Here is a 21,423-nt window from a genome sequence, read left to right as displayed (position 1 = left end):
GTTAGGACTGTTGCATGATGCAAAGAAGTAAAAAAATAAAATAAAATAAAATAAAACTTTCCAAAACAAACAAACAAATAACACACTTTTTAAATTATTATAAAAAATATATATATAACAAGAAAACCTTTAAAAATGAAATCAGACACTCTGAGACTTTCAGTGGAGTCTAGCACAACAACATTTTTATTTATTTATTAATTTTTTTTATCATTATATGTAGAAAGTTAGTAAAGACTGAGAATGACAAATAGTCTAGAGAGCTACAGAAGTTTACGTTAATTTGCATTATTATAATACATGATCTCATGATACTTACATGATTTGAAGGTGAATTACATCTTATATTTTCCTAAAATATATATATATATATATATATATATATTTAAAAAAAGAAATAGACCGTCCATAAGAGTGGACACTTTGCATGAAAGGGTTAATTCAATTTTATGTATTTATTTATTTAATTTTCTGAAGCTGGGGTTCTAGCGCTAGCCTTCTCAAACATTCTGGAGGCAGCAATCCCTTTAACTGTCACTGAACATAATACAAATATTTATAATTGTCATGAGGTTTAAGTTGATATTATTTATAAGCCTAATTATTAGAGCTGCTGAGGTTGGATTAGTCAAAACGCTAATGACTATAATAACTTAAAACTTGAATTTGTAACCAGTTTTTTAAAAAAAAAACTCACAGATCCCCTGGCTGTGCTTCACGGACCCCATTTTGAGAACCATGGATCTATACACGGATCAGCCATAACATTAAAACCACTGACAGGTGAAGTGAATAACACTGACTAGCTTGTTACAATGGCATCTGTCAAGGGGTGGGATATATTAGGCAGCAAGTGAACAGTCAGTTCGTGAAGTTGATGTGTTGGAAGCAGGAAAAATGGGCAAGCGTAAGGATCTGAGTGACTTTAACAAGGGCCAAATTGATGATCAGGTCTCATCTACTGCATTTGGTGTGTTGATTTTATTCATAAGACCTTCACACAGATACATGGACAGGAAATCAGGCTGCAGTGAAAACATGTGAGGAGCTTTCCTTATTATTTATTTCAAACACTCAAATAAGAAAAGCATGTCGTAGAAATATGTACACATAGACACATCAAATCCAGCAGTGCACACATCTGTCTGCAGCGTAGTATACCATATATAAGTGATCCATTTAATCTAAAATTTGATAAATAACACAGCAGGAAAGCAGACTAACAAAAATTACTAATAACAATCCACCTCTTATACTAACAATCATTTACACAAATGCTCCAATAACATCTGATAAGATACAAGAAATAAGTTAAGCACCTGATGAGGTGTAAGGACTCATTCCGATTAAATGAAAGTTTACAGCTGTATCTCGAATTGTGTACTTCACACACTTTTATGTAAGTCATGTGTTATGTTTAATCAGTGGATCATAGATCTTATGGATCATTTTACACTGAAAAAATGGTTACTGTACAAAAGAGTTGTGTAGCTACTTTTTAAAAGATCAGGCAACCTGTTTTGATGTTCTTAGGAAAGATGGACTCTTTTAAAATCTCAACTCTATGGAACGTCTTCGTTTTTTATTTGACACTTCAATCATCTGGGTATTTTTTTTTACTTTCTTCTTTGGTATTTTTTAGACTAAATGATGAACTGAATTTTAATTCTGAAATGAATTAGTAACTTAATTCCAAAGATTACATCAATATTTACAAGGGGAAAGTTCCTCATATTCAGAAACGGGTTACGCAGCTGCTTCTGATTATTAAAATTTCCTGTGTGTAGTTCATGCCTCCAAGGAAAGGAGATTTTCCATCAAATGTAATGCACTGTAACATGAAAGCATGAGACATTTCCAAATGAAAAATAAAAAAAAAGACTAATACTATGATACATGAATGAGAAGATGGCAACCATCTAATAGGAGTCTAGTATATTGCCAGTATGTTGGTTTAATTGAACAAAATGGCTTCCATCCTTATTTTCTGACAGCTTATAAAATAGCACTTGATCCAGCTATTATTTTGCATTTTATCTTTTTATATTGTACATTAACAGTTAGTTGTGCCCAAAACTTACCAAAGCCACAAGATACTAAATCAAGGTCTTGAAATTATAATGTGTGAGCAGGACTGAATCACGCTTTTACTTTTAATTCACTATTTTGATGCACTCACTCTCTGTATAAAATGTACCCAAAAATGTGGTTTGAAGGATAAGCTGACCATGCACTCATCTGCTACATTTACAGCTTACTTTAAGTAAAATCATAATTTTATCCATAAAAATTTCAGTGCTTATGCTAAGCAGTGTCTCTGTGTCCTGTGTCATCTGATGTGTTTGCTTTCTTGCACTTTATAGAGACAAAAATTATTAATACATTAATTTTGTAATATTTATGCATTTAATACTGGCCTCAGATGAAGTACACATCAATGCAGAACAAAGCTCATGGGTGGAGTCAGACCTGATTTAGCTCCTCCTCCCTGGGTGGAGTCGAGCTAAAAGTCTAGGAGATGGAGACAGCTTCATGTGTTTCAGGCTGGATACGTGTAAGTGCGTTGTTTTGCGTTGTACCGCGTTGTGTGTTGTTTTGTGTTGTGTGTTAGGAATAAGGGTTATGAGTTGGCTTGTAGGAGGAGTCGTATCAGGTCCAGCTCCACCCCCTAGACTTTTGGTTCTGCAGTTAAAGAGAAAAAAACATGATAATAAAATAAACATTTGCAGAAAGTGAAAAGGGGGCGTGTGCAGGGCGGAGCTGGAACGGGCGAAAGAAAACAAATCCAGGAAATATGACACAGGAAAAAAAATCTGAAGGTCTCTGTGAAAAATTATAATAAAAATCTGACAAGGGTAAATGTCAGTCTTAAACGTCAACACAAAAATTGACCAGATGTGGTCATCGAGTCTTCATGTCCCAGACACATCTGCACATCAGCAATAAACAGACCAGTATATGAGGTTGAAAAAGATGTAGGATCCTGGAAAGATCATGCGCGAGTACTTGTCGATGACGTGTGTGTTCTGGACTATGCTGAAGTTGCGCAGACCCTTCTTCTTGGTAGCCGTGGAGGCATTGCTGACTGACAAGTGCACCACCATGTGCTCACGTTTCTCCATCTCCTGAGGCATCATGGGAGCATCGGTGTAGCCGGCCAGGCTGTTGGTGTCCGCCTCGCTGCACGTCCCGTCCAGCATCATGGTTCTGGTGTGGGACAGGCCACATGAGCAGGACAACGACTGAAACAAGGAGGACACTGTGAGATCAGCGGTCAAAGAGAAAGTTATACAAGCAGGACAGGCATTCACTGATGTTATTATTCAATAATACAGTGCGGAGAGTAACAGAGTGTGTTATTATCCTGCAGTGTGTTATTACCTGTGCTCGGACTCGTTCTCGGAGTTTGCGCTCTCTCCTATCCTGTACAGTGGAAAGATAGTTGACTGCGGCGTACTCAAGGACGGAGAGAAAAACAAACACGAAGCTGACCCACAGATAAATGTCCACAGCTTTGATGTAGGACACTCGGGGCATGGAGGCATTCACGCCGGTAATGATAGTGGACATAGTGAGCACCGTGGTGATACCTGTGTGGGGGATAAATGTTCAGTTTCACTGTAGCTACTGAATAATCACTACTGCAATCATTACTAAACAGCATACTTTATCATAAATTACCGAGTAATAATTTACAGTAATTACTAAATAGTATACCTTACAATAAATAACTATGTAATAATTTATAGCAGCTATTAAATACCATACTTCAGAATAAATAACTGAGCAAAGATTCATATTAATTATTATATAGTATATTTTAGGATAGAATAACTAAGTAAAAATGTATAGGAGTTAATAAATAGTATACTTTACTACAAATAACTGAGGAAAGATTCACAGTGCTTATTAAATAGTGCACTTTAAGATGAATTACTGAGTAATAATTCATAGTAGTTTCCAAATACTTTACATAGTAATTACTATATAGTATTCTTTAGGATAAATAACTGAGTAATAATCCATAGTAAGTAATAAATAGTACACTTTAGTATAAATAATTGAGTAATAAATTATTGCAGTTATACCTATAGTATACTTTAGGATGAATAACAGTAATAATTCATAGTAGTTACTAAACATTACATGTTAAGATAAATAAATGAGTAATAATTTATAGTAATTACTAAATAGTATACTTTATGATAAATGACTAAGTAATAATTCATTGTAGTTATACCTATAATATACTTTAGGATGAATAACAGTAATAATTCATAGTAGTTACTAAATCCTGTACTTTATGATAAATAACTGAATAATAATTCATAGTAGTTACTAAGCAGCATACTATAGAATAAACAACTCAGTCATAATTCAAAGTGGTTAGTAAACAGTCTACTTTAGGATAAACAACAGATTAATAATTCATAATACTTAGTAAATCGTATACTTTAGGATAAACAACTGAGTAATAATCCGTATTAGTTAGTAAATACTGTACTGTAGGATAAATAACTAAGAAATAATTCATAGTAGGTAGTAAACAACATACTTTAGGATAAATAACTGAGTAATAATTTATAGTAGTTAGGAAACAGTGTACTTTGGGATAAACAACAGATTAATAATTCATAATACTTAGTAAACAGCATACTTTGTGATAAATAACTGAGTAATAATTCATAGTACTTAGTAAATTGTATACACTGGGTTAAACAACTGATAATTAATTCATAGTAGTTAATAAACTATATAATGTAGTATAAATAACTGAGCAATAATTCATCAGAGTTAATAAATAGTATAATTTAGGATACATAATAAGGAGTAATAAGGTTGGACTTTTGGTGGTTAAATTATGTAAAGCTGCAAAGTCTATTGTTAAAAGTGCTACCAAATAAAATTGAGCTGAAATGATTTGAAAGGTTTTACCCAGGGAGACTCGGGCTGGCACGGCTCTGCGATCGATCCAGAAGGAAACCCAGGACAGCATGACCATGAGCGTGGCTGGAAAATACGTCTGCAGCAGGAAGAAGAAGATGTGACGCCGCAGTGTGAAGTTGATGTACAGCCGGTTGTACCAGCCTGAGACAGAGAGACAGAGAGAGAGAAAATTCAGACAATCAGATCAATGTGATCTCAGTGACACTGATCGTGCCATTGTTTTGGCGCCAGATGTTTGCTAGAGGTTTTCAGAAACTGCTGATCTGTTGGGAAACAGCCGACAAGAAAGCACCTCGTTGATGAGAGTGGTCAGCTGAAAATAATAACAACTCTATACAAATATGGTGAGCAGAAAAGCATCTCAGAATGCACAACATGCTGAACCTTGCAGCAGATGAGCTCCTGTCAGTCAAGAACAAGGATCTGAAGCGTCACAGAGGAAAAGGCTCAGCAAAATTGGACAATTGAAGATTGGAAAAACACCAGAAAAAGACTATTTTTCCAATCATCAACAGTTCAATAGTAAAATAAATAGAACAAATGAGTAGAGCTAATCAACTGCATGTGATGTCTTTCAGACCTGTGCTGCTGTAGAAAGCCAGACGAGAGGTAGTGTGAAACTTCTGGATGAGGAACTGAGAGAGGGAGATCCTGTCATCTGTGCTCAGAGACTCATCCCCGCTCTTCCAGTACAACATCAGATCTTCATCTGTGTAAGCATCTGTGAGGCAGAGGAACAAAGCACAGGAATAATGCAGGAACCTGGATTACAGCAGAGATTGCCAACCAAGTGGTCCAAGGACCCTCAGAGATCTGGGACAAAATAAGGGTTTATTATAAAACTACAATAGAAATGATGAATAATAATTAATAAATAATACTAATGTAACTCCAAAATGGTGCGTTGTTACAGACTCAAAGCAGTAGGAGTGATAACAAATGAAGCACGGAGTGTACTACAGTAATTGGGTCAATGTTAGCTCTTGGCTGTTGTGTGTTAAGAGTGTATGTGTGCTGACTATGAATATAAACTACTGCATCAGCCCTATAAAAAAAATGGTGACATGATATTCCAAAAGATCTCAGCTTTATATAAAGGTGATACAGATATTGTAATAGTTTTGATAAATAGTGAAATAAAAAGGAATTTTTTGTAGTGGACTTTTGTGTGTGTGTGTGTGTGTATGTGTGTGTTTGAGTAATTCAACTCACAACTCTCGAGCTCTAGAGAACATGTCTGCGAGTCCAGAGGAAAGCGGCTGAAGTCCATGTTACAGGCGGCTGTAACCGTCACTCTGAAACACACACAACACACACACACACTTACTAACCCCACAACCCATGTGATGACTTTTATGACAATCTCAGGGTATGATAATCGTACAACCCAATTTCATAAAATGAGGATAACAGTAAATCTGATATCTTCTATTGCTTGGAGCTGGAAGTGCCATTTGTGCCAAAATCAGATTTGAGACCAAATCTTTGATTCTTTTGGGATTCTGTTGGGTTGTGATCAAATAAATCACGAATCCTTGATCTTATCCACAGAGGGCTGTTGTGATTTTCATCCAAGCCAAGTTGATCGACTCATCTGCTCGCGTTTGGTGTGTGTAATTTTCACAAACTTTGTATTGCATCATTTGCTGTTCTCACCTTTGGTGTGTGTATTTAATCCACAGATCTGTGCTTTTTTTTTTTTTTTTTAAATCCTCTGCTCTGTTTTAGCTAGCGTGCAAAACATAGGCTGGCTAGTGGATAATGAATATTTCTCTTTAATGAGTGTTATATTGGTTATTTTTGGCAATTGAGTTTTTATTCTCATACCACATCTGTAATTTTGCAGAGAGAGTGATATTGACAGCAGATAATTACATTGTGTTCTGTTGTGCTCCAACCCGCATAATATTCCCCTCTTATAATATGTGATCACGTCAATTATATCATTTTACTAAATGCTATAAGTAGTACACATCGTCTTTTCCGAAGAAAAGACAAAATCTTATATTTAACATCTTTAAATTAAGTCCTTAGGATGAAAAGAGATATATTGTATGTCTGAATAAACATCCTAAATGATTTGAAAATTGCAAATGCTATACTCGTAATAATAAAATGTTTCTAAACCCACATCATCATGTGATTATAGGTACTGTACCTTTAGGTAAAAACTTTATTTGGACTTTATTTGACTTTCACCTCTCAGTTTTAAATCCAGTTTTAACGCCTTTGAAGCCTATAGAAGAATATTTCTATATTCTTTTTTTATACTGACTTTGAAAAGTACCATATATTGAAAGTATATCATCACACCCCTAGCCTCCAAACTGACATAAAGGGATGATATCAAGGGTCAAAATTAATGTAAAGGGAATGGAAACACAGTCTATGTATTATTCATCAATCCTTCAGCCCTGTGTGTTTATTTCTTCTCTGTTCTGTAAGAGAAGTCGTTAGTGAGTCAGTACTGTCCACCTTGTATCAGCCAGTATAAATAAAATAGGCCAGAGCCATCAGTACTGACAGTTTCCCTGCAGCAGCTAGGTGGATATTTGACTTTGAAATTAGCACTGGCCCTAACACACACAAGTAGCTCTGCCCAGTTCCTCCATCATGTCAGCAGAGCCACAACAAAAGCATCACCGCAAGCGAGTCCCAATTTTAATGCATGCAGCATGCACAGGTAATACCACCAAGCTGCTGTAGGGCATAGTTTGCCTTTTCACAGACCACAAATATTCCTAAAACAAGTCCTTGGGCTTTGGGTGCATAATAGTGTTGTGTAATGGTGAGGATACGACCTAAATGTCAGCATCCGTTTACCAGCATATTATTCATAAACTGTGAAAAATCCTTATTATTAAATTAGATCTCCATTGTATAGAAAAATCCCTGTTTATCACTGCAATAAATACAAAAAATGAAACCTTGGATAACACTAAAAAATTGCATCAACTTGTGCAGGTAAAATGTTTTTCCTCAAGGACAAAGAGGACTTCAGACTGGGTCAGCACTTTGAGGTAAAGCTGTTCTTTTAAGTTTTCAAACGTGGGGGAAGTCTTCAGGACAGACGTGTTCGTGCTTTCCAGTTTCTCATTTACGCAACAAGCTCAATTTTATTCTTCTTATTAACTTCAGAAGTGAGAGAAACAAAAGAGGCTTGTGAGGAAACAACTTTATAGCTGCTGTAATGTCCATGATAAGAGGAACAAATTTGTTTTTTGGACATTCCACAAGAAAACAGTTTGTACTTTTTTTCATTGTTTACTAAACCGAACATCATCTTTAGCAAATTGCTCTGGTATAAGTGCAATAAAGCGCTTTGGGTTGTGCTGTTATAGGAAAATAATCAACTTCGGGGATGTAACAGTAACTGCACTTCACATTGTAATGTATCACAATGTGCCAGGCTTTAAGTGGGTGTGTTTATTTCTGTAGTAAGTTCATTAGCTAGCATGTTACACAGCTGTGTAGTTTTGCTACAAAAGTATTGCTTTTGTAGCAACTTGTCACTTTTTTTCAATTCCCATTCAAGTCCCATTGTCACTTGAAAGCATAGTGAAAACTCAATAACTCAAATCATTAAACTATGCTAGCAAAACACTCGCCATTTTGTTTGCTCCCACCTCAGACTGTAGAGAACATGGCCGTCTGGGAAAACCCTCAACATGATGTTCTCAGTGGTGGTGTCGTGGATGAAGGATCTCTTCGAGTGCACAAAAAACACATCAGGCACCCAGATCTTTTTCACCAAGCGTCCGTCGAAAGTCATGCTTTTGTTCGTGGTGCTGGCAAAGGACAGACGCTCGTCCTTCCAGTAGTGTCTAAGGTATAAGGTCATGGTGAAGTCCTGCACAATGACAATCAGTTCAGAAGAATTTATAAACTGTTGCTAGATCACAGTTACAATCTAGTTTAGTACACTAAATTCTGACTGCTTAGAGAAAAAAATGTCTGACATGTAGCAAAATAACTGCATGCTTCAATTTATTTATTGAAGATTTTTGCATAATTTACTATATTTAGTTATTTAATTTCATTAATATTTTATTAATGACATAATTTACATAATATACAGTAAGAGGTGGCTCATCCAGATGTCCAGATGTTAATCACCATAAAGTCCTCATTCACAACACCATACATTTTAAATTCTGTTGAAATATTAATTATCTCTTCTGAGTGACTAACAGTTTAAAAAAATTACAGCTATAAGTTGATGTTCCATTGATTTTTCTCAGCTTTCTAGATGTTGCGCCATCCTGGGGCAGATGCTCACTGATCCATTTAGCTTCCATAGTTAATGGAATCCGCTAGTTATTATTGCACCTAGTGGTTAAAAATGGGAACTGCAGCAAGCACTAAGAGTCCCACTGGGGCAGGAATCACGCTGCCCCACGCTCAATCTGTGAGCATCTTCAGCTGATCGGACAGATAATGAGATGGTTGCCAGAGTCGTAGTTTTTACACCAAATATGGATAGTTTAAAAAACACTCTGCAGATACCAAGAGCGTAGATTGAATCAGAATGAAATCTAATACACTTAAAAAAAGCTCAGTGATTTTACATAATTCAAATGCGTACATCGGTTCCATGCGATTGAGCCGATTTGCATTAACACAATTTGTTTTCGTATACCCAACATGATTTGATCAGGTATTTTCAAAGCCCTGAATAAAACTGAACTCCTGAACTGAGGATCAAAGCCAGATCACTGGTGTCTTTGAACAGCCGCATTACCACTGCACTATTCTACTACATGGGCTAAGCATGTTAATTTAATACTATAGTTATAGTTCTATTGCTATAGTTATAATATTTTGCCTGTTTAAGGTGTAATAAAGCATAAAGAACTCCAACTGTTTCAAAATTTTGATTGACAGTTTATACTGCATACCAACATGTAAATGCAACCAAATGTAAATGATCACAAATGAAACTATCACGTCAGGCTTTTAATTTTTTTCCCCCCAAAGCTGTAATGCTGTATTTTCCACTGTATATATATATATATATATATATAAAACACTTGATCTTCTACTCTCTACACTAAATCACTGTAAAGTACATCATCCACCTGTTCTTAACCCCTGTTACGTAACCATTAATATTTGGCTTTTAGTGACCTGTAATTATGCACGGCTGAAGGATGGCACTTGGATGTCACACAGGATTCAAATGAAAGGAATTCAAATATAAAAAAATTTAAATCATTATATCACAGCGCTGTTGAATTCTCGAATCTGTTTGGTCAGAAGGTGTGATTAATTTTCTGTAACAGCAGCTGGAAATAGTAATTCAAATCACAGGCACACATTCCCAAAGAGCTGGAATTAAACAGACAGAGACTCTAATTTATAATAATTGCTTGATGCTGGTACTAGACACCAGGAACAATCCGATCAGGGGTGCGTCTCAATCAGCTCCCTAGCTCCCTAGGTCGTGAATCAGTTTATCGTTTATGCGGGTTTGGGCACTTCTTCAGAAAATAAGACGTCATTTCCAGTAAGGGAAAATAGTGAGCATTGATGCTCCCTGGTTTTTGCTGTGCATTGTGGGATTTTTTAGGGAGCAAACATTCCAGTGCACTGGAAGGATTTTGCGATTGAGACAGCCCTTAAAATGGCCGACTCCCTGATCAGTGCTCTAAGTACTGAACTAGGGAGCTGATTGAGACGCACCCCATGTCTCTTACGTTCCCCTTACGTACCCTAATTCTGATTACTAACTCTAAGTCATTTGAGAATCAGCTGATCCCAATAGTTTTAAGGCTTTTTATTATGGGTCTATTATGCCAACTGCAAAAAAGTGCTGAAAATAAAGTGCTTTTCTTAGTCATAGCCCTCATTTCTAATTAAACATGGTGTTTCTTAGCAGATGGTCTCACTCCTAATGAGCCAAGCAGCTTTTAAATCTGACATATTCCACAACTAAAGGTTGCCGGCCGTTAATATTTATGAATTCCATCATTTTCATGAATAATGTTGATTAAATCATTTGGCTTTCTTGCCATGATTCCATGCCGAGAGCGAATCACACCTGGGATAAAACAGGAAATACAATACACAAACTTCTCAAAATGAATGAACGAATTAACTACAGAATGGAAAACTACACAAAGTTGACAAAAGTTTGAATAAAGCATGGCTGTACAATTGCATTTTAATCAGCATCACAAGTTTTGACCTCCACACAAGTCCACACAGTCTACTAAGATATTGATGAGCTCAGAGCTAGAGCTAGAGTTAAGTAGATATCTCTTAAATGATACAGTTTTTCTTGACTCTGATGCATCACTGTTCTGGCATGTGTCCTAGTATTTTCTATTTTATAGTTTTGAGAGTTGAGTTACGTGTACATAGTGAGGAGTTACAGACTTAAGCGCTACACAGATGATATCACAAAATAAACTGCAAAAACAATTGCACCAGTTTATCAAAATTGAATATTTTATAAATGGCCAAAGGCAAGAGATCTGTTTAAAGCCAGTGGTCTAAGACACCGTCTCGGACAATTCCATTTCAAGACAAATCTTGCAACTTGGCATGATTTGAGATGATTTTAATAATCTGAATTCGGCGCAAAGCAAATCAATGTAAGCATGTGCGTAACCCGACTCTGAATACGTGTAACTTTCCCTGCGTGAATACTGATTTAAGTCACTGACTTAACACGCAAATTAAAATAATAAAAAATGTTTTTTAATGAAATAATAAAATCATAACATGCACTAAAACTTTATTTGCCTGGATAATTGTGATAATTGTTACTTCAATTTTGTGAAAAATAAGAATTGTTATTTTAATAAGAATCTGGAGCACAGTAATGTGCTTTGAATGTTCTATACATTTATTGACAAAGACGACATTACGATTCCAACTGTAAGGGGTGTAAATGTTTAAAAAAATTTCCTACATACATACTACATAATAAAATGGAAACAAAATGTAAACATAAATAAATCAGACAAATGGAATGAAAAGGTGATAATAAATGCAGAATGATAATGCTTGTCTTATTGTTGCAATGGCATGTCTAAGGATACTAAAATAAAAGGTTTTACCATATCTACTTCTGAAATACTGTCCAAGCTTTCGACCTGGACGTCGACGCCCACAGGAATAGCAGGACCTGCAATGAAGAATAGACATGCAATTATACCAAACATGCAATTATCCAACCATTTCAACTGACACACTGGTGCCAATAGTTTAGCATGATATTCATCAAAATGAGGGTTACATAACAGCTCATTAACCCACAAACCGTGTACATTGATTTACATTGATCACATGAGTTTGTGCTTAGAAAATTTCCAAAACCTGAATTGTGTCTGTAGTTTTTGGGCCACTGGTACGTGTGATGGCTCTCTGTCATGCAGTGTGTGTGACACGTTGAGTACATGAGTGGACATTTATCCAGAGCAAAAGATTTATACACAGCCTCAGAGCTGATAAATGGCTTAAACTATAATCATATTATTCAGTAATAAAATCATTTTTATATAGCACAATGATTTAGGAACATAACCATTTTAATGCAATTTATCAATTTGTCATTACATTAACACAAAATTTCCTATTGTGTAGTACGTAATATACCTTGTATTAAATTGCTTTTTAAATTACTCAAGTGTACACATATATATATATATATATATATATATATATATATATATATATATATATATATATACATACACACACACACACACACACGCATATATATATATATATATATATATATACATATATATATATACTGTAAATCAGAATTGTAGTCAGTTACTTGACTATCTGATTTTATACCACAATGCTGGAGAATTCTCGAATCTGATTGGTAGCTGTAACTTTGTGGATTCTTACTAACATAACAAGTTCAGTTTTTCATCTTATTACCTTTAAGAGGAAAAAAGAGAAAAGCTGGTGAGGGAACAACTGCTTATAAATCCTATAACGTAAGTGATAACAGGAAGTAACTTGTTTCACAATCATTTCAAACTTTAAATGTAACTATAAATGGATAAAAAAAAATGAAAAAAGTACAATAGGCAATTCTTTGTTTAAAAAAAGTGTGCCGTTATTGGAAAATAGTCCATTTCAACTCCACTTGGTTGATTATTTTCCAATAACAGCATGCCCCTTTACAGAGACATACTTTTATCCAAAGTGGCTGTTCAAGCACAGAATTATTCGGTGTGTCCTCTCAAGTCTGAGCTTTTTCAGATCTCTTTCATCAGATTTTTGACATGAGACATCAACAGACCATGTTCAGTCAGCTGGAAATGCAGCTTTGATATCTTTCACTAATATCCACTCGGTGGGCCTTTTGGTGGGATTAGGATAAGAGCAGTATCTGTTACCTAAAAGCTCAGACTAGTGGTATGATTTAACATGCAAACAGACACGCAGATGATGGAGGACTGAACTGAAAACATGGTCATGGGTGCCTACAGATGATAGGTGCATCATATGAATGTCAAGGTATAGGAAAAGGTTGTAGCAGTGACATGCCATCGTGACACATTTGAAAGCATAGATCATTCATAGAGCTAGGCCATTCTGCATGTTTCTAAATCCAGCATGCATCTGAAATGGTTCTGGCTCCGGTCATAATTTGGAGAAGAAAACATGGCAGGCAAGAAAACGGGTGGATGAGACTATTATCTCGGCAAGCTAATAATAGCGACTTCGACCTCATCCGAGAGCGACGGAGCCATGACGACCAACTCCAAGGCTATTTTAGGTTGGACAAAAACAAGTGTGATGTCTTTAAGGTTGTATTCAGTAGCTCTGAATAGCATCTCCTCCATTACAATGCTGCCTTCAACTCCTGCTGGAAATATTGTAATTATGATGAGATGAGTGCACTCGATTGCCACCACAATGCCGTAATTACAACTTGGGAACTCATATTTTTCTGTGAGCCCAGACTTTCTGAAGGAGCGTGCCAGTAAAAAAAGTCATGGTGGCTACCAGTATGAATGTTACGCCTACAGCAGCCGGCACACGAACACTCGCATTCAAGTCTTTTTTAAAAAAACTTCACTCAACACAATGCGAAAAACCATGATATCAGCGTTTGATTCAGTTAGCCTGGATTAAAAACATCACTCTTCATTTTCTTTCAGTAAGGCAAAATGAACTTCTCGTAGTTGAGGATACAAAAAATAAATAAACTAAAAAAAAAAACAAAAGAAGCTTTTCACGCTGTCTAATTTTTTAGACCAAACCCACTTGAACACACACTACGTCGTACTCACAACCTCCGAACTCGTACTTCTGAGTAGCACTTTCAAGCAATTAAGAAAAAGGAGATATCAGAAATTGATTTTTACAGTAACTCATGTAATCCTGAAATTCATTTGCAGAGTGTGAGCTAATCTGGCAGCGGTCACACACATGACCAGTCAGCTTCCGTGTCATGCTCCATTCAGGCTTGATATCAGATGAATCAGGCTACGCAGGAACACAGCTTGTGAAAATCAATGAGCACAAACTAATCAACTCCCTGCTACATGTCTGTGTCTGAAAGTGCCCTTGGCTGGATTTGTCCCATATCTCATGCAGCCCTAACCTTTGGCTGCTGCTAAAGCTGAATGTGCGCGGCTCTTTCGAGCGGGAGGCCATGTGCTAATTGCTAGTGCTGCTTGTGCTAATCCACGTGGCCAGACGCACGCAGTTAGCACAAAGCTCAATCTCCTCAGAGGATCTGGTGAGCTACAGTAGAGCATTGCGTCCAGATGGGCAAACTCATCAAAGAGCTGCTGCTTAATTCTTTAACAGGAAAAAGATCCACAAGGGACAAGTGCACACTTCAGCTGTCAGTTATAACAGCTGCGTGCTGTATGTCAGTGCTGACGTGTCAGTGTATCTATGCAGAAAAATTTACATATTACATGTAAGTAGGATGTAACCGAAATACAGTTATGAATAGGAGGTAAATGAATCTTTTTTTTCTAGTGGTTTGCTCCAGTGCCTGACCTAAACACCATATTTCTATATAAACTAGCACAAAATGCAGAAATAAATATGCTTTTGTTTATTATTTATTTTTGATTGCAATATTGGCAAGTGCCTACATTGATAAATATATTATTTATCATATGTAATCTGATTTAAAAAAAAAAAAACATGCACAAGTCCAGCATAATCTGTCCAGCAATGTCCACTAATCCCACATGCATGTAACCATCCATACTGCAATGGTGTGATGTTACACTCTTTACATGAAATGATAAAGACACTTCTCAGTCAAAAGATTATCCATGACCTTAAAGCACCATTTGGTAGCTGTGTGTAGATTATTCCTGCACTTTAACCCTGACTCCTGTGACACCTTCTACCTGAACTATGCTAATGATGAGAAGTCTATGTAACATAAAAGCATTAAAGAGAAACTGAATTAAAGTAAAGAACATTTTATATTTCTCTGATTACGAGCTGTTATCAAACCATATTATGAATTCCCAGCATGCTCAGCTGGTCACAGTAGCACATCAGTGACAGTCTCCAGCAGATCTGTGGATTCACTGGCAGGCTGAATTTTGGATGAATGTGTTCCAGTGTTTGGGCTATCTTAATCCCCTTCTGTGTGGCCCCCTGCGGAGGGTGATGCTATTCCGCAAGGTACACGCTGTCAGAGAGAATCACACACATACAAGCAAATAACACACTGCTGAGCCAAAGAAACATCAAAAAGACAGCTGCACTATGTCAGAGTGAGAAACTGGATTATAAATATATCTATTTCTGTCAGAATCAGGAGAACTTTACTTTAGAACAAACACACACACACACACCTCTTTGATCCAGTAGGTGATGCACAAAAACTTTGATATTATTGTTCTAGAAACTCTGAAAACTGACAAAACATTGTACTTCTCAAAATGATCATATAAATTAATTTAAGTGACATAGCTTAATATTTGAGGATGCAACAGATGCAGAGTAATTAATCTTATAACCTTAATAAGTCTATATGTTCATGACTTCTTGTGAATTGTTGAAATTTCCTAACCTCCTGGATTTCTAGCTAGGACTGCAAGCTCTTCATTCTGCCAGGACACAATGGAGTTTGATGACGGCATAGTTGCTGAGCCACTAGAAAAAGGTAAAAGGTAAGCTCCTTTGTCACGCTATTGCAGCAGGTAGAGAAAAAAAGCACAATATATTTGGCTGATCAGCCATGTGGAAGAGGAGGAGTGCATTAGAATGCAGAATAAAGGAGCTGGCAGTGGGCTTGAGCCAAGTGAAAGAGCAGTTAATGGCAATGCAACGACACAATGGACTGCAGTACTTGGAGGAGCTTACTACAGCCATCGCACATACAGAGACCCTGATGTGCTTTCAGTGGCTGTGTTTTATTTCTCTTAGATTGAAACCCATTTTGGTGGAGAGTGCTGGGTTTCAGCAGTCTAAAAATGAGAGTACAGCACAGCAGGGGTATTGAATAAGTTGCGGCTTATTTTATGGCAAAAATAACGCAGGAAAGAACAAAGAGCTATCTTATTATGGATGCAGTCACAAAATTGTGAGGGGCCACACATATGCAGACTTTCTTCTTGTAATAAAACTGGGAATGATGCACCTCAGACAGAGTAGTGACAAGAGCATGTGAAATGTTGCTCCAGCATTTGCTCCAGAAGTTTTCTCCTTCGAGTTTTCCCTGTGTATGATAATTATTTCTGAACATGAGTTTGATTGAATTTGATTGGTTAATTCTGAGTACAGTCACATGCCCCATTATAAAAGGGTGCACACACTTGTGCAACCGGGTTATTATAAGGTTTTTCTTTTTTCCCAAAAACCTTCTATTTGTTTTTCACATGGATTTTGTCAGTCGCTATATCACATTAAAGGTGGAAAAAGATCTGGCATGATTTATGTTTCATTTTATGTTTCATTTGTTTCATCTGACATGACTTTGTTCCATTTTTTATATCAGAAAAAAACCTGCAATTTTAACATGATCTGTATCTGTGTGTGTGTGCGTGTGTGTGTGTGGAAGAGTTGGAAAAACAGTTCTTGAAGACATTCTTGAAATGCAAGCTGTATGGATAGTGATGCAACATTTCAAAGGGGTTGCACATATTAGTGTGACAACACCATGGTGGTATTTTACATCAACAACCAAGGGGCCATAAAATTGCAAGTGATTTTAGTGGGCGAACAAGCTCTGGAAGTGGGTGGATGCACAACTTCTGTCCTTAACAGCTGCCAACCTAGTCAATCTGTTTGCAAACAGACAGACAACTCACTGTTCAACATGTTTCAATGACAGGTCAGAGGCTTTGGGCCAGGAAGTATTGGCACACAACTGTCCAAATCTACAGCTGTATGCCTTTCCACCACTGTCACTATTGGATGACATGCAGCACATGCAACATAATATGCATCTATACTACGCAACCATTGTTGATGATAGGCCCATTCTGGCTGAACAGACCATGGTTCCACCTGTGGTTGGTCTTACTGACCTTCACCCACCTGACCGGACCTGCTATCCCAGATGAACAAGTCATTGTGGCAAAGCAGACCATACACCCTGAAACTGTCTCTTTGGTGTATAAAGGAATGCAGGAATGTGGAATATTTTCTCACTATGTTGCTCACTACTGGATTGAGTAATTTGGGTAAGTAATTAGAGTAAATAACTGGGATAACTAATGTGGTATATGATTAAGATAAGTAACAAGAAGAAATAATTGGGGTACGTAATGCTGGAGAAAATGATAGAGGCTAAGTATTGGTGTTAGTAATGGGAAAAATATTTAGAGTAAGTAATCAGCATAAGCAAGGGGCAAATATTTGCAGATGACCCATTGGGGTAAATAATTGGAGTACATATCTGGGGTTTGCAATTGGACTAAGTAATGTAGTAAACATATTGTTGTGAATAATTGTGGTAATTAATTGAGTAAGTAATGATGTAAATAATTGCTTTACATAATATAATAAATATTTGGTTTTAAGGTAATGGGCTCGCCTCCAAATGCCGGTCTCATGGTGAAGTCATGATCATCCACCCTGAGTAGCTGCTCTGTTTTCACCTTCCTGGATTTGGTCACATCTGGGGGCTTCTTCGCCAGAGGGCTGAAATAAAATAATAATCAAAATATGACCTTAAATTCAATCTATTCTGTAAAACAAATCCTTATTACAGGATATACACTATAGCATACAATCAGGAATTAAAGCTCAGTGGTGACTTCATGGCATAAAAGTAGAACCAGCAGCTTATAATAAACACATAATTAATTTAAAATACAGTAGAGCCTGAATCAGTCTTCTTTCTTCTTTTTTTTAATACCACAGCACTGTTGCATTATTAATTCTGATTGGTCAGATGTTTCTATAGCAGCAGCTCTGACAGTAGTTCAGTCTGCAATGCAAATCATTGGTTTACAGTATATTAATGTGCTTGTTTAACTACATTATAGTTTCTATAGCTAGAGCTAATTCACACGGACTTGTATGGCAGATAATTCACACAATCTAAGGCTAATAATAATCAGATTAAAAAAACATGTTATTTAAAAAATGTGTAATGGTGAGATTTTCTCTAATGAGATGTTTATGTAACATTTGTGAAAGGAGTCTCCAGTGTCAGCAGATTGTAAAAGAGCGTTTTCCACCATAGGAAAGTCTTCAGGTCAGGGGAGTTTGTGCTTTTTCCAGTGTCTCGGTAACAGTGACAAGCTGCATTTGTGTTGTCTGCTATACAGTACTGTTTATAGCCACTATAATATAAGTGATAACAGGAAGTAACTTTGGATGCGGATGTTCTGCAACATTAAATAGCTACCAAAATCTTTAAAAAGTATGACTTTTATCTGTTAACAAATATAAAATTGTATTCTTTGCCGAATTTTGCTGGTATAAGAGGAATAAAACACTTTGGCATGCACTGTTTTAGGAAAATAATCAACTCTTAACTGACTCTGAGCTGAAATTTGAACCAGACTTTAAAGTATTTGTTATGCATTATGTGTGCTGGTTTTTATCATTCCCTGATACTGCATCTCTGAAAGCTTACACTGTTTATGTGCCAAAGAAACATAAAGGAAATCATTTAAAAGGAAATCATTAAGCCACAGAGACCCCACTCCCACTCGCTATATCTCATCATTTATCATTTATTTCTGTGACAGAGAATTCCAGACTGACTCTGACACCACAGTAATGTGAGAACGGATTTCTAACGTACATAATAAGCGTTTCTTCACAGCCCCTGTGCTGATGTCCTCCATGCAGGAGATTATTGGCTGTGATAGTGGCTTTAGTTGGATGTTGTGTCATCTCAGTGGTAAGTACCAGATGGATGAAACGTGCGCGAGACACGTGGCTGGCGTGTGGTGTATGAGGAGCATCAGGCACAGCATGTGCACAGTGTACAGCGCCATGGTTGTGTGTGCCGGCTGTCTGGGTCATGCTAATTGTGCCCTGGCCTTTTCCCTTTCATTAAGAGTAAGGATGAGTCATGATTAAAAAGAGAACAGGGTTTTATGGTTTGGGGGTTGGTTGAGTTATGAAAGGATGGTGTTGGATTATCATAGATATTGGCAACTTTATCTTTATATTCTTGGTTATGATTTCAGTGATTGGTTACAAAAAACTAATAATAATAATAATAATAATAATAATGATAGAAAGTTTTACCTTCATCCTTAGTATACTTATCATTCCATCTCCATTTTTATCATGATACTACTCATGCCATGATCTTTAGCAATATTGTCTACATTATAATCATCATCAGTGCTATCACCATCATAATTATCAATATTTCATCCCCACGAAAGTCTTCTTTTTATGTCTTTGCCACCATCATCATCATCATCATCATCATCAACATCATCATCAACATCATCATGTACCAACTAATTATCACTATTATCTTAATAATAATAATAATCACCATTCTGATCAAAATGATCAACACTGCATTTGTACCAAAACCTTCTTATGTCTTTAGTGTCGTTGCTTTCCTGACCATCATCATCCTCATCCTCATCCTCATCATCATCACCCTCATTATCTTAATAACTACCATCATCATCATCATCATCATCATCATCAGGTACCCACTAATTATCATTATTATCTTAATAATAATCATAATCACCATTCTGATCAACACTGCATTTCTATGTTTTTCTTACGTCTTTAGTGTCGTTACTTTCCTGACCATCCTCATCATCCTCATCATCCTCATCCTCATCCTCATCATCATTACCAAATAGCAAACTGACCATCACAATGATCCTGATTATAGTGTTCATGATCACCATTCTTATCATTTTACATCTGTAGCTTCATCATCACCTTCATCATCATCACCACCATCATCATCATCATCATCGTCATCACAAAATAGCAAACTGACCACCATTATGATTCTAATTATAATGATCAATTGTCATTTTACATCTGTAGCTTCATCATCACCCTCATCATCATCATCATCATCATCATCATGTACCAACTTATTATCACTATTATCTTAATAATAATCATAATCACCATTCTGATCAAAATGATCAACACTGCATTTGTACCAAAACCTTTTACGTCTTTAGTGTCATTACTTTCCTGACCATCATCCTCATCATCATCATCATCATCATCATCATCCTCATCATCAATAACAACAACAAACAAACCTGTCATTAAATTATTCCTAAAACCAGTGGAAAGATTTTCGCCTAAAATGAGCACTCCACATTTCAGCAGTGAGCTCAGACCTGAATGCATGCTCCAGTTAGACTTTTTAAGCCATCCTCGCACTTCATTTAGTGATGTAACTGAAAAGCAGCACTTACGCTCCCCGTTTCTCGGTCTCAGCTCCGGTCCAGCGTTTCTCACGCGCTGCACTGTAACTCCTGCACTCCTCCACAGCAACCAGACACACGGCGACAATCAGCAAGAGCTCCAGCCCAGGCATCCTGCGCTTCACCCTGCGCTTCACCCTGCACCTCCGCAGCAGCTTCACCCTGCACGGCCACCCTGCACGCGGATCATCCCTGAGGCCTCGGACCCGGGATCGGCGGCATCGCTCCGGTCAGAGCGCGCGACAGGCTGCACCGCGCTTCGCTATGGCAACCGTTTAAATCTCACCGCTATAAGTACTCCTCCTGCTCCCGCGCGCTATTGGTTATAAAACAGGTTGCCAGATTGGGTTGACTGTTTTCCAGCTAGTGTTGCCAACTCTTTTCAGGGGAAAGTAGCCAATGCATGCTCAAAAAGTGGGTAGAAATCGCCGGATGACGTCATGGTCTAAGTTGCATAATGGTTGAATTGTCATGATTATATCAGTGATTGGTTACTGGGAACAATGGTGATCGGTGATTGGTTAATTTGGAAAAGTTGATCAGTGATCAGTTCTTTGGTAATAATGATGATCAGTGATTGGTTACTGAGAACAATGGTGATCAGTGATTGGTTACTGGGAAAAATGGTGATCAGTGATTGGTA

General features: G+C 36.9%; 1 protein-coding gene across 1 annotated transcript; it reads right to left on the bottom strand.

Moving 5' to 3' along the window:
* Positions 1 to 1,041: 1,041 nt before the first annotated feature.
* gabrr2a (gamma-aminobutyric acid type A receptor subunit rho2a) lies at positions 1,042 to 21,212 on the bottom strand. Its single transcript, XM_026926558.3, has 9 exons — positions 20,772 to 21,212; positions 17,936 to 18,042; positions 12,012 to 12,079; positions 8,574 to 8,797; positions 6,160 to 6,242; positions 5,528 to 5,668; positions 4,936 to 5,088; positions 3,382 to 3,590; positions 1,042 to 3,242 (listed from the first exon to the last, which is right to left on the bottom strand). Exons 1-9 carry the CDS (start codon positions 20,891 to 20,893, stop codon positions 2,937 to 2,939), a joined length of 1,413 nt encoding a protein of 470 aa, XP_026782359.3. The 5' UTR covers positions 20,894 to 21,212; the 3' UTR covers positions 1,042 to 2,936.
* Positions 21,213 to 21,423: the final 211 nt, after the last annotated feature.

The sequence above is a fragment of the Pangasianodon hypophthalmus genome, chromosome 10, assembly GCF_027358585.1.
Source record: "Pangasianodon hypophthalmus isolate fPanHyp1 chromosome 10, fPanHyp1.pri, whole genome shotgun sequence".
Classification (NCBI taxonomy): Eukaryota; Metazoa; Chordata; class Actinopteri; order Siluriformes; family Pangasiidae; genus Pangasianodon; species Pangasianodon hypophthalmus.
This window is presented reverse-complemented; position numbering and strand designations above follow the sequence as displayed.